Source organism: Loxodonta africana, chromosome X (genome assembly GCF_030014295.1).
Source record: "Loxodonta africana isolate mLoxAfr1 chromosome X, mLoxAfr1.hap2, whole genome shotgun sequence".
Lineage (NCBI taxonomy): Eukaryota > Metazoa > Chordata > Mammalia > Proboscidea > Elephantidae > Loxodonta > Loxodonta africana.
The window spans coordinates 127,389,689-127,403,382 of record NC_087369.1 but is presented as its reverse complement, the minus strand read 5'-3'; the positions used below and the strand labels follow the sequence as shown (position 1 = coordinate 127,403,382).

Sequence of the window (13,694 nt, the reverse complement as noted above, 5' to 3'; positions counted from 1 at the left end):
TATGGGGCCGTTCTACTCTGTCCTATAGGGTCACTATGAGTCGGAATCCACTCGATCGAAACAGGTTTGGTTTGGTTTTAGAAGATGATTGTGAGTGCTTGCTTAGTATTTGGTTGTAAGGATGTACTCTAATTAATAATGTAACTAGTCTCCTATGATTGGACATCGAGGTTATTTCTAGTTTTTGATGATTACAAACCAGGCCGCGATAAATATCCAAGAAGCTAAATCTGTGCTGGTGCTGGAAGCTGAGGTCAGGAGGAATATTTTCAAGACCTCTGAAGCATAAGGAGCCTGCCAGTAGTTGTAACTAGAAGCTTTTTTGGCAAAGGCCCAGTAGACTGGCTAAGGCCGAGGGCTGTGCTCAAGCCTCTAGTCTTGCCTGGGGTCAGTACCCATTTACCCAGCCCCGGTTACAGAGTGTTCAGGCTGGCAGGGCCCTTTGGGACCACTGGGCCAGCACCCTCATCTCACACATGAGGGAACTGAGGCCCTGGGGCCAGGGACAGTCCCCAGCAGCTTAGTGGCTGGGCAGAACTCCTCCTCCCCCGAGCACCCTGTTTCCTGGATTTGAAGCCAAGCCCTCAGGTTTAAAGTCTGACTTGGAGGCCCTGTGAAACCCTTCCTGCCCTCCTTCTCTGGACCACTCAACTGCTGAGGCTGGAGAGGGGTTTCAGTACTTTTGCAAATGAACTGACCAGTAAGGGAGGTGGGGGTTTGGAAAGAAGACTTGAGGTTTACCCAACAGGCAACTGGCCCGATCTACCCAAGAACTTTCTTTTTTCCTAGCCCAAGTGATGTGCTTAATGGCAGTCGCCCAGCATCAAGTCCACCTGGCAAATCTATTTGGGGCTTGAGCTGAAATAACATGTGAGTCCCTCTCTCTCCTCAGACATTGGGGCAGCTGTCCCTTCTGAGGCCTATCTATCCAGTCCTGTGTCCCTGACAACTTTCTGTGGTTTTGGGTACTAATGAGCTTCCCTCCTCTCCCTACTCTGGCCTTGCTACTGCTTGGGGAATTTGCACAAATGGTGTCTGATTTGTCCCTTCTGTGTTTTCCTTTCTGACTTGGAGGTAAAGAAAGCCCCTCACCCCCCACTGATACCCTGTTTATTCAACTGGGAGAGATTTCACACCCAGGAACCTAGCTACCCCTCCCTGAGCTCCTTCCCTAAATCTTCATCCCTCTCCCAGCCCCCTCCTCCCCTGAATAATTTATGAGTCCAGTCAAGGCTTATAAAAGGGTCTCCCAGGAAAGGCTAAAAGATTACAGAAGGCTCTGAGAAATAGGAGACCCCACAGCCTGCCTAGCCTTAGCACCCTAAGGATGGACCCTGCTACTCCTGTTGCTGCTGCCTCTGCCCCAGCCTTGGCCCTAGCTAAGGCCCCAGCACAGGACCCCCTGGCATTCCCTGGCCTGTTAAGCCCATTGCCCCTTCTGCTCTCTGGACAAGAAGTACACAGGAGTGAAAGGTAAGTGGAACCTGGCCTTTGATAACATGAACTCAGGCTTAGTGGAGTACTTTGGAGAGGAAGGAAAACGAGGTGTTCAGGGTACCCCTGTTCTCTATGAAGGGGGAAAGCCGAGGCCTCATAGCCCACAGAGAGTGCCCCCCTCTACATGTCTGGCTAGAATATCTCACCTGGCTTTCACCTCACAAATCTTTCTGTGTGGCAGGAAGGGACTTGGGGAGCACTACCAAAGCTGAAGGCCAAGAAGCCAGGCCCTCTTGTGCCAGGTTGCTTATCCTCTGAGGGGCACAGGGGAGGTAGCTGTGATACTTGAGTTGAACGCTACCTAGACTTCAGAGGGGAGCCCTGGTGGCATAGTGGTTAAGTGCTATGGCTGCTAACCAAAAGGTCAGGGTGGGGGTAGGGGGGTAGAAGAGGGCCAAAGTCCAAAGAGGCTTTGACTGGGCCATTGTCTCTTTTCTGACCACACTAGAAGATTTCCATTTGCATTTTTTGACCTCTGGAAGTCTAGTGGGGAAGCAGTGGGATCAGGAATCTTTCTGGCCCAGGAAGATGGTAAGGCTCTGAGCTCTGCTCTGTGTGGGAGGAGTTAGGGGACAAGATATTTATCTACCTAAACCCCATTGATTCATTAAACATTTACTGAACAACTACAGTATACCAGGCAATGTGCTAGGTGTTGGGAATTCAGATATGATCAAACATAACTCCCTGCCTTAAGAAGCTTAAAGAGAAGTAAACAGACAGTTACAAAGCAGTGTGATAAGGACAGAACAATGGTATGATTGTTGAAGAAGAGAGGAGGGGCACTTGCCCCATCTGGGCTCAGGGGCATGAGAAAAGGCTTCTTGGAGTAGATAGCACTTGAGCCACACTTCCTGGAGGACTCTTTTGTTATCTCAGGAAGCTCAAGTTCCAGTCTCTTCTTCCACTGACTGGTCTTTCCTCTTTGTCCTAGAGGAACTTGTCTTTGGAGGCCTTGGCTGTTCCCCACAAGTGACCTCCCAAGGCAGGTGAGGAAACTGATGGAGTTGGTGAGTTTGAGCCCCCATTGCATGTGTTCAGGTGCACACACAACTGCAGGCATTCCCACTAACCATGTCTCTTCCCAGAGAGGTCCTGGCCTCGATCCAGAGCTGCAGATGTGGGAAAGCAGCTTCACAGCCTTGCTCATTTTTGATTTTCACAACATTTCTTGGAGGAGGGCAGGCCCAAGTTTCTGAGGCAATTTGAAAGAGGAAGAGGCTTAGACTCAGTAGGAAAGGGATTTGGACAGGTCTCACAGCCAGTCTGTGGTGAATCTGGTGCTAGAACCCTAGTCTCCTGGTGCCCAGCCCCAATATTCTTTCTCCTGAATCTTTGCTGCTCTAGTAGAACTCTGTGCCTCGGACAGCCTCCAAAAAGATGTTGGGACAGGGGGAAGAAAACAAACAACCCCCAGGACTCTACTTATTTTTCAATCAGAACGAAGAAAGACGCCCCATTGTTGGGGCGCGGAGGGGCTGAACCCCAGCAATGTCTAAGGTCTCTTCTAGATCATCTTACCGGCAGGTTTCTGATCTCTGATATGGTGGAGGTAATTATCTGGCCATGTACTTTGAGCCAACATGCTATCTTTTGCTTTGGGCAGCACACTGGTGGGGCAACAGCTGCTGAGGTCACCAAGGCTGACTCCAAATTCCATCACCCCGTCAGGTAAGCTTCTGGCACCAAGCTCAGAACTTGACACAGACCCATTAGTTCTTTTAATCCTCAGAATAGTCCTGCGAAGCAGGAGGAGGGAGGCACTGCTATGATCCATTGTTTTATAGCCTAGGAAACTGAAGCCCAGAGGGGTTAAGTAACTTGACCAAGTTTGCCTTCCCTGGGGGCATTGTCAAGGACCCCTAAGAATGAGCCTCTATGGAGAGGTCAGTGAAGGAAGCCTTAGTAGAAAAAGGAGATGGGACACAGCACTAGAGAGTTCTTGGCCAGAGGCCTCCTGGGGTCGGGGGGCGGTGTCAGTGCCAGACTTGATGGATGCTGGGGGGCTGAGGCCTCCCACAAAGGTAGGCTTACTGGGGGCTATTTTTCTGCCTAGGGCCATTTTGTAACAATTTAGAAGGCTGTTAGTTACAAAGCTCTCTCTGTCTTCCTTCTCCTTGGACTTCATTCCTGCAGCTAAGAGAAGGAATTCAGGGGCTGGCATCCTTCTTGGCCCTATTAGCCTCTTTGCACAGATAAGACCTAAGTTCGGGGCCATTTTTCTTCTCTGTCCACAGGCTCTTCTGGCCTAAGTCTCGCTCCTTTGACTACCTGTACAGTGATGGGGAGATTCTACTGCAGAACTTCCCTGTCCAGGCAACCATCAACCTGTATGAGGATTCAGACAGTGAAGATGAGAAGGAGGAGGAAGAAGAAGAGGATGAAGAAGAGGAGGAGAAAGAGAAGGCAGAAGAGTGTGTGAGAGTGCTAGCGTCAGTACCTCGCAGGGCAACAGCTCATCCCCTTTCCTCACCTCCGACCTGTCTAAACTGAACTGGTCAGAGTCTGATGGGGTTCAATACCCCTGGCAAGGCTCCATGAGCCTTGATTAGGCAGGAGTCTCCAGGCACAGCTCCCTGGACTGAAAGTTGGGTCTTTGAGCTGCCAGCTCACCCTGGCTTTACCCTACTGTACTGAGTCCAGGCCTCTGGATATCTCATTGCCTAGGCTACTGTTGTGTTGACAATGGGAGGGTCCTAGGAACTTTGGTGGAAGAAAGAGCTGTTTTCCAAAGCCCCCAGGAGGCAGAGCAGGATAGGGCAATCTTGTGGAGAGGGAAGCAGTCACTCTTTACAGCCCTTTGACTCCCCAGCTTTCCAGGCAGCACATAATCCTGTCTCCCCATGGAAAGCCAGATGTCTGGCTTTGTCTCCGGGGGTACAAACACCAGATCTGTGCACAATTGTGGTGCCTTTCTGATGAGCCTTATAGGAAAGGAAGGGGACATCTAGTGAATCAGCCTGCTCTGGGGACCCCCCATATTTCCTGCTATCCTCTGAGGCCTGTGTGTTGGCATGAGATGAAATCAGGAGAAAAATAAACTGGATGGTGTTCACCTTTTTCCTGGAACTGCACTGATTTCTTAACTCTGCCCATGTTGTGAAGCCATGAGCAGAAGGTCAGAGCCCAGCTCAAGGCCAATTTATTGTTCTACTTGAGGTCAGTTGATAGTTTTCTCCGTGGAGATGTAGGGCTGAGGGGCCAGCATGGGGCCAGGCCCTCTCTGTCAACTTGTGAAATCAGGCTTGACTAAACTTCAAGGACAGCATGGGAAGGGAACGAAAAGGCCCCCAAAGGGCAGCTTGAAAGCTGAGAGCTGGGATAGGGGACATAAGGTGATGGTGAGAGGTGCAGCCTCGGCTGAACCTTGGAGATGAGTGTGTGTATGTGGGGAGGGAGGCTGGGAGACTACTAAGTCCTATCAATTTTACCTCCTCAGTGCCCATTGCACCTACCCCAGCTCAGGCCCTCATACCTACCCCTGACCCAATTACACCTCGACTAATTTTTCTTGCGTCCAGCATGTCCCTTCGTAATTAACCTTCCACACTGGCCACCAGATCAGACAATGTGCTGCCCCTGCTTAGTGCCCAACCATAACTTTCCATTACCTCACCTACGGTTGTACTTAACTTTTTTTTTTAATTGGTCACAGATCCTCTTGAGAATCTATGACTCTTCTCCTCAGAAAAATACACATGTATACAGACATATAAAGTGTTATATATCCATAAAATCAAGTCCTTAAATTGGTATTATAGGCCTTCCAATCATCTGGTTCTTGTCCGTCTCTTCAGACTCATCTCTCAACACTTGAAATCTATGCTGCCTGTCCTTGAATGTGTCATGCTGTCTTATACCTGCATGTCTTTGAACATGCTATTACCTCTGTCTGGAATGCCTTTCCACTTTTGCATGCCTAGTAAACTCTCTTTTATCCAATTGAACTAGTTCAGACACCTCTCCAATGGGAAGCCTCCCTAGACCCCCAAGTGCAGGTTTGTTGTTTTTGTTAGGTGATGTCGAGTCTATTCAGACTCATAACCACCCCATGTGACAGAGTAGAACTGCCCCATAGAGTTTTCCAGGCTAAAATCTTTAAGAGAGCAGATTGTTAGTTCTTTTCTCTGGAGGAGTTGCTGGTGCATTCAAATCTCCGACTGTTAAGTTAGCAGCCGAGTGTGTAATCATTGCACCACCAGGGCTCCTTAAGTTCAGGTTAGGTGCCCTCATACATCCAGTGCTTCCCCTATCTCCCATCTACCTCCTTTCTTAAGCAGTAAGATGGGGGCTGTGTCTGATACACCTGCGTGTCTTCATCGCACAGCAGACTGCCTAGCACAGAGGAGGTGCTCAGTAAATACTGAAAGAAAAAGATTCCCAAGTCTTCTTAAAGCAGTTCTTGGCAGAACCACCTCTATCCCCCTACCTGCTGGCTTTCATGTATCTTTCCTCAACTACCAACAGGGCAGGGCAACGTCATATTATTCAGGAGCAAAATGATGGCTTTCTTTCTTTCCTTGTTCCCTCAACTTAAGAAGGGCTGCTTCAGTTCTGAGCCCTAGTTGGGACTTCCATGAACTGGGACACAGCCTTGAGGGGGCCACCAAACTCACTGGTGCCATCTATTGGTCAAATTTAAGATTGTTCCTAAACTAAGGCTGCCAGGCAGTTGACCTGTGACCATTTTCATTCCTTTATTTCAGTCTGTGGCTCTGCTTGCAAGTAAAGTGGGATCTATCATTTGCTAGCTGTATGGCCTTGTGCAAGTTACTTATCCTATCTGAACCCCAGTCTTTTTGTCTGTAAAATGTGGATAATAATGATATCTCCTTTCAGGGTTGCGAGGAGTCAATAAAAAAAGTGTAAAGTACTTAGCACAGCCCCTGGGACATAGTAAAATCACTTGATAAATGGTATTAGTCATAATCATAGTCGTAGTAGTAGTAATAGTAGCTGCAGTTTTTGATTTTATAGCAGAAATGAGCTTGTAGGCTACAGTCAACTAAATGACTGATTTACTCAGCTATCTCCACCTGATTTCTCTGACATCATTTGAGGGTTTACCAGTCAAAGTATCTTTATTGGTGTTTGTCCCCATTCGAAACAAATCAAAACAAACAAAAAAGAGGCCGAGTGTGGCTTCCTGGACCACTCTACATTCATAGGCTTCATGTCCCTTTTCTCTAGGACAGAACCGTTACAACTTATTTTTTTTGTGCTTTGGTAGGAAAACTTTTCTTTTGAATTAATTTGAATACAGAAGCTCAATATATAAATCAAATAAAAATGGAGTTTCTCTGGTGGAAGCCATAATGAGGACCCCAGAATTCCTACCCTGGTGTCCTCTATCTTGCAAACTCTCTCCACCCCCTTCTGTGAGGCACCTTTAGAGATCCTCAGGTTGAGGGAAAGACAATTTGGAAACTACTATCTCAAGGGTTAAATGTAGATGTATTTGAAGTCAAAGGGAGCTTAGTATTTTAACATGTCCAGTGTCCTATTTAAAATCCTTGGCTTGGGGTCCTAGGCTCCCAGCATTTCAAAGCTCAAAAATTGCTTAAGTCCTTATACCATAGGTTAAAAAACACAGGGCTTAAAATCCTTGGAATCCCAATATCTTTGTTTTTAGGGCATCATATGGTACAGATTTACAAACCCTAAATCCCCAGAGGTTTAAAGGCCCTAAAACTCTTAACTCAGAATGAACTCTTCTCACTTCCCAAACTCCCAACCACCCCTTAATTCACACGTACAGTTGTTTAGTGGGCAGACATTTTGTCTCTCTTTCCTCCCAGTCTCCTGCCCTGAAATGGCTTGCAGTCCTCCTCCCCAAACACTGTTGCTAAGTGATTGGAATTCACTGTTCTGACTAATCAGAGCCCATTATGAGTTGTTTTGTTATGTTTTGCCTTATAGCAAATTTGTTATGTTTTGCCCTTGTAGCAAATTCAACTCCAGTGCACAAACTTAGGAGCAAATCTCTGCAAAACTCAGAGTCCTTCTTCTAGCTCCACCCCAGCACTGATGTCCCACATGTCCCCCACCCCATAGTAACAGGGAGTGAGCGCATCTGTTGAGGGCGAGGCTGCATTTGAGCTGGGCCTTGAGGTAGAGGCACAGGTAGAGATGTCGTTGCTAGGTGCCACAGAGTTGGTTCCAACTGATGGCAACCCCATGTACAACAGAACGAAACACTGCCAGCGCCTGCACCATCCTCACAATTGTTATGCTTGAGCCCGTTGTTGCAGCCACTGTGTCAATCCACCTCATTGAGGGTCGTACTCTTTTTCTTTGACCCTCTACCTTACCAAACATGATGTACTTCTCCAGAGACTGGTCTCTCCTGCTAACATGTCCAAAGTTTGTGAGATGCAGTCTTGCCATCTTTGTTTCCAATGAGCATTCTGGTTGTACTTCTTCCAAGACAGGTAGAGATAGATGGAGAAAACTGTCCAGAAAAAGGCAGCAGTATGAATCATACTGTGTGCCAGGCATTAATATTGTAATGATTAATAGCTAGGCTTTGCAGGCAGATGTGTAAAAGGCATGTACCTGGGTTCAAATCCCATATCTGCTACATACTGGCTGTATCTATAGGCCCACTCACCTCCTGTGTTAAAGCTGGCTCTCTGCTCCCTCAGCCCTCTCACTGCTCCTTATACACACACACACACACACACACACACACACACACACACACACACGCATAGCCCTCCCCTCCATGCTCATTAAAGTAGTTGCCTATTCTCCTCTGTCTTTGGGCAGAGAAAGCTTCTTTCCTCACCTCAGTGGGTATTACCGCCACCCTCACCCCCACCACCCAGTTATGTATTGGGCATTTCGTCTCCTTTTTCCCTCAGTCCCCTGTTGTAAAATGGTTGCTAATCCTTCTCACCAAACAAATTCGTTAGGTGGCCTGAGTTCACTCTTTTGACCTGTCACTGGCCTCATGTTGGTTAGTGTAGTTTTTGTGTACCCCTAGTTGCCAGGGCTTGTAGCAACCTCAGTGCACATACTCAAATCTAGGCGCTAAAGCCTTGCTAACTCTCAGTTTTCTCATCCACAAACAGGGATAATGAGGATAGGATTGTTGTGATTGCCATATGAGATAAAGCATGTTAGATGAATAACAAACAAGTGCCTGGCAAAGAGTGAGTATTGTCACTACCGCTTACTGAGCACTCACTCGTTGCTGAGTTTTTGCACCTGGATTTGTCTGCTTGTATAGAGGTTGCTACAGGCCCTGCCAGCTGGGGGTAAACCAGAAATACAGTAACCAACATGAGGCCACTGACAGGTCAAAACAGTGAACTTAGGCCACCATTTTACAGCAAGGGACTAAGGAGGAAAGAAGACAAAATGCTCATTAGCTGCCCAGGCAAAGGCGTAGTTGAAGGAAGGGGATGATGCATGGGGAATGCTAACACCCACTGGGGTGGGATAGGGGGCTTTCCCTGTTCAGAGGAGACTAGGCAACTGAGTGACTAGGAAGATAATAGCTATAACAGCTGATAACTATCAAATTCTTACTATGGACCTGTGCTTGGCTAGGAACCATGCATGGGTTAACATCTTTAACACAACAACCCTGAGGGATAGGTACAGTTAGGGAAACCGAAGCTTAGAGTGGTTAAAAATCTTGCCCAAAAACCATACATTTTATAATCCTTGGCACCTTCTAAGTGCCAGGCACTTTACACATATTAACTCATTTAATCCTTACAACAACCCTAAAACATAAGTACTATTATTATCCTCATTTTATAGATGAGAAAACTGAGGTTCAGAGAGGTCAAGGAATCTGCTCAATGTCACGCAATCAATATATGGCTGAGCCAAGATTTGAGAGGTTATAGTACTTGTTCAAGGTTATACCAATGGTGAGCGGTGGAGCCAGAATTCCGGTCTGATTCCAGAGTCCTGTGCTTTCTGGAGGTGGAATCAACAGGGCTCAGTAAAGGATTAAGTCTGTGGGAGAAAGGATTTCTGTTCTGACTAGAGGGAAATGAGTCAGGTTAGGAAGAACTATTGGCCAGGAAGAGCTGAGGACCGCTGAAAAGTGTCACAGAGGAAGGGGCGTTTGGGGGCCTTCTGCCAGGCAGTGGCAGGCTTTCACAGAACCTGGGCTACAGGCATGGAGCTACCAGGGGCAAGGCTGATGGATTAGGCCCTGGCTGGGAGTGCTTTGTTCTGGCTGGAAAGTTTGGGCCCAGTGGGAGAAACTGCTGAGTTCTCATGTGATGTGCCAGACACTGTGCTAGGCATGGCACATGCTTTATCCCGATCGAGCCTTGTGAAATCTCAGCAGGGTAGGGGGTGGGACCTTCATGTTTACAGATAGGAAACTGGGGCTCAGAGAGGTAAGGTGAAGGTCTGTTAACCTGTTAAAGATCACACAGCCAGTAACTAAGGAAGCTGGGAAAAGAACTCAAACAGTGTAACTACAGAGTTTGGCTCTTAACTACTAGACTCCTCCTACCCTCCTACTCATTCCCCCAGGAAGCCCTGAGAGTTGGGCATGGCAAGCAGCTCCCCCTAGCCTCCTGCATCCTACAGGGAAGGGAAGTATGTAAACTATCGTGCAAAAGTACTTCTGTACCCATACATTGGAGAAACCTGTGGCCAGGGAAAAAATGTGACTTAAAAGGGGCTAAGGGAAAGCCCAAGATCTGGTTGGAGTCAGGCTGTGGTTTCTTTGGGAAATCTTGCACCCCTGGGAGGGAACGGCCAGTTCTCAAAAGTCCCCAGCAATCCAACTGGTGTTCATTAACAGAAGAAGCCACGCCCCCTGGTGGCTGACCTCTGAACTAAGGTTGGACCTACAGCAGGGACAAGCATTAGGCCTATCCATCCAGAGGATTCTATGGTCAGCAATTTAGTGTCTGGAGGTTATGAGGACAGACTTGGGTCACGGCTACGAAGGCCAATGAATCCAAGACAGGCAGGTAAGATGGTAGGCTGCTGCCCCAAGTCCCAAGAACTGGCGATCAGATGCTGATGAGCCAAATGTAGGATCCAGAGCAGGGCAAAAGCCAGAAAGCTTTGCCAGAAAGTCCACATATATTGAATGCAGGCTACACTCCCAAGGAAACTCACTTTCAACTGATTGGCTATTCACAGCAGATCGCATCATGGAAGTGATCACATTATGTCAGATCTCATCATGGAAGTGATTACATCATTATACAACTGCAAAACTACATCTTGACTACCAAACCACTGAGAATCCTGGCCCACCCAAGTTGACACACAACCTTAACCACCACAGTCCATCCCTTGTCAACTTGGGACCAGTATACACGTCCTTAAATCATACAGAATCTCTGAATAAAGACAATTATAAAGTTATACATGCACCTAACATGATGCAACTAACATGCATACAACCTAAAATGCACTAGCCCTATTTACATCTTATATTTTATAAGCGAAGAAAACAAAAATACCTGATGCACACATACAAGGCAGAAATACTCATAACAATTATAGTCCTCATTTCTGCAACTGGTCACATGGTTCTAACTGGTATATAGAACTACATTCTTCCACCACCCATTCCATATTCCCTTTGCCCTCAGCTGGTCTTGGTTCTTTGCCTGGTAGGGTGACCAAACTCACATTCCTGAAGGGTTTGGGCCATTAGTAGTCTTGTCACAATTGGGTTGCTGTAGTTTTCCATTGTCTATAATCACAGGGCATGGTAGTACTAAGAGATGCCCTAAGGGATCTCATGCATTCCAGACATACTCTTCTTTACCTCCATTATGTAATATCGATCCGATTTCCTCTTGGTAATCAGGATCAATCACACCAGCCAATATGGTAACTCTCTTCTTTGCCTGTTGATCCAGAGACATAAGGAGCCCAAAGTGGCCAGGTGGCATTCTTAACTTCCAGTTCAATGGAATCCATGACGTGCCTCTAGGCAGGAGCATTCTTCTCTTTGGAACTAAGACCTCTAGACACGTACAGCATAAGGTCACGGGGACAGGAGGCAAAAATGTGACCAGTGGGTCACTAGGGGTAATAGGGAGTGGCGGCACTCCCATTTGCACCCCTTGATTCCTGGACCCATGAATCCTGGCTATGGGAGAAACAGCACCATATATTGGACGCTGGTTTAGAGCATATACACCCTCTTGGAGAACATTGCCCCAACCCTGCAAGGTATTGCCACCTAGCTGGCACCGTAACTGTGTTTTTAGAAGGTCATTCCATCACTCTATCAAGCCAGCTGCTTCAGGATGAGGGGGAACATGGCAAGACCAGTGAATTCCATGAGCATAGGCCCATTGCTATACTTTGTTTGCTATGAAGTGAGTCCCTTGATCCAAGGCGATGCTGTGAGGAATACCATGATGGTGGGTAAGGCATTCTGTAAGTCCACAGATGGTAGTTTTGACAGAAGCATGCATGCAGGGAAGGCAAATCCATATCCAAATTAAGTGTCTATTCTAGTAAGAACAAAACACTGCCCTTTCTATGATGGACGCAGTCCAACGTAATCAACCTTCCACCAGGTTGATGGCTGATCAACTCAGTGTTGGTCTCTGCTGCTGGCAGATTGGGCACTCAGCCGTGGCTGTAGCCAAGTTGGCCTCGGTAAGTGGAAGTCCATGTTGCTGAACCCATGCATAACCTCCATCCCTGCCACCACGGCCACTTTGTTCACGAGCCCATTGGGCAATGATGGGAGTGGTTGGGGAAAGGAGATGACTGGTTTCCACAGAATGCATCATCCTATCCACTTGATTGTTAAAATCATCCTCTGCTGAGGTCACCCTTTGGTGAGTACTCACATGAGACACAAATATCTTCACTTCTGTGGCCCATTTAGAGAGGTCTATTTTTTTTTTTATCCACATACCTCTTCCCCATAAATCCTAATCTCGGATTTTCCAATCATGTTCCTTCCAAGACCCTGACCATCCAGCCAAACCATTGGTCACAGCCCACGAATCAGTATATAGTCGCACATCTGGCTATTTCACCTTCCAAGCAAAGTGAACAACCAGGTGCACTGCTCAAAGCTCTGCCCATTGGGACAATTTCCCTCCACCACTGTCCTTCAGGGAGGTCCCAGAAAGGGGCTGTAGTGCAGCTGCTGTCTACTTTCGAGTGGTGCCTGTATATTGCACACAGCCACCTATAAACTAGGCATGAGTTTTCTCTTCCTCAGTCAACTGATCATAAGGAACTCCCATGAGGCCATAGGTGCAGACTGGGAGATGGAAGGTAATGTGACAGGAATGGAAACCATGGGCATTTGGGCCACTTCCTCATGCAACCTACTTGTGCCTTCAGGTTCTGCTCAGGCCCGATCTTGTATATACCACTTCCACTTAGTGATGGAGTGCTGCTGTGCATGTCCAATTTTAAGACTTTGTGGGTCAGACAACACCCAGTTCATGATGGGCAGCTCAGACTGCATGGTGACTTGGTGGCCCATGGTTAAGCGTTCAGTCTCTATTAAGGCCCAGTAACAAGCCAAAAGCTGTTTCTCAAAAGGAGAGTAGTTATCTGCAGGGGATGGCAGGGCTTTGCTCCAAAACCCTAAGGGTCTGCACTGTGATTCACCAATAGGGGCCTGCCAAAGATTTCTTCCCCCTCCCCCCCCCTTCGGACTCTTCTGCTTCCTGACAGCCGCAGTCTCTTGGCCGGGAGGCAACTGCTTCCGCCCAGGCTGCATGGATTCACCTCGCCCACACTGGCCGGGACCCTGAGCTGGTGTTGCCTTTTTCCAATTCTAGACTTTCTTCGACGCCTTCCACTACCTCTCTCTCCTTTCTCTCGAACACCTGGCTCCACGTGCCATCTTTGCTTCTTCTTGGAAGGCTGTGAAGCCTGGCTCGACTGGGGAACAACTCCCCTGGCCTGTGACACCATGCTGGAGGGATCCCTGGGGCTTTTTTTTTTTTTTTTGGCTTGTTTTGCTTTGTTCTGTTTTGTTTGTTTTCTTTATCTTTTCACACATGGGAGGCCCTTCTAGTCAGGCTGCACTGCACTGCACTCCCAATCTCTGCAGCTGTGTAGGTGGGATCCCTGGGGCGTTTCTTTTTTTCTTTCTTTCTCTCATTTCCCCTTTCTTTCTTCATTTCTCAGTTCTCGTCTGTCTATACTTACCTTCTTTACCTGTCTCCTGAATACCTGATGTTATGTGACATCTATACCCATTCTAGCAAGGTTATACTGTA

General features: G+C 47.5%; 1 protein-coding gene across 1 annotated transcript; it reads left to right on the top strand.

Annotated features, from left to right (window-relative positions):
- The first annotated feature begins 1,327 nt into the window (after window positions 1-1,327).
- On the top strand, window positions 1,328-5,108 carry RIPPLY1 (ripply transcriptional repressor 1). Its single transcript, XM_003414869.4, has 4 exons — window positions 1,328-1,473; window positions 2,432-2,507; window positions 3,104-3,168; window positions 3,735-5,108. The coding sequence occupies exons 1-4, from the start codon at window positions 1,328-1,330 to the stop codon at window positions 3,988-3,990; spliced, it is 543 nt and encodes a 180-aa protein (XP_003414917.3). The 3' UTR covers window positions 3,991-5,108.
- Window positions 5,109-13,694: the final 8,586 nt, after the last annotated feature.

Coding starts and splice junctions, on each gene's coding strand:
- RIPPLY1 (XM_003414869.4), top strand. CDS start 1,328: ATGGACCCTGCTACTCCTGTTGCTGCTGCCTCTGCCCCAGCCTTGGCC. Junction 1,474..2,431: donor GAAGTACACAGGAGTGAAAG/GTAAGTGGAACC, acceptor TCTTTGTCCTAG/AGGAACTTGTCTTTGGAGGC. Junction 3,169..3,734: donor AAATTCCATCACCCCGTCAG/GTAAGCTTCTGG, acceptor CTCTGTCCACAG/GCTCTTCTGGCCTAAGTCTC.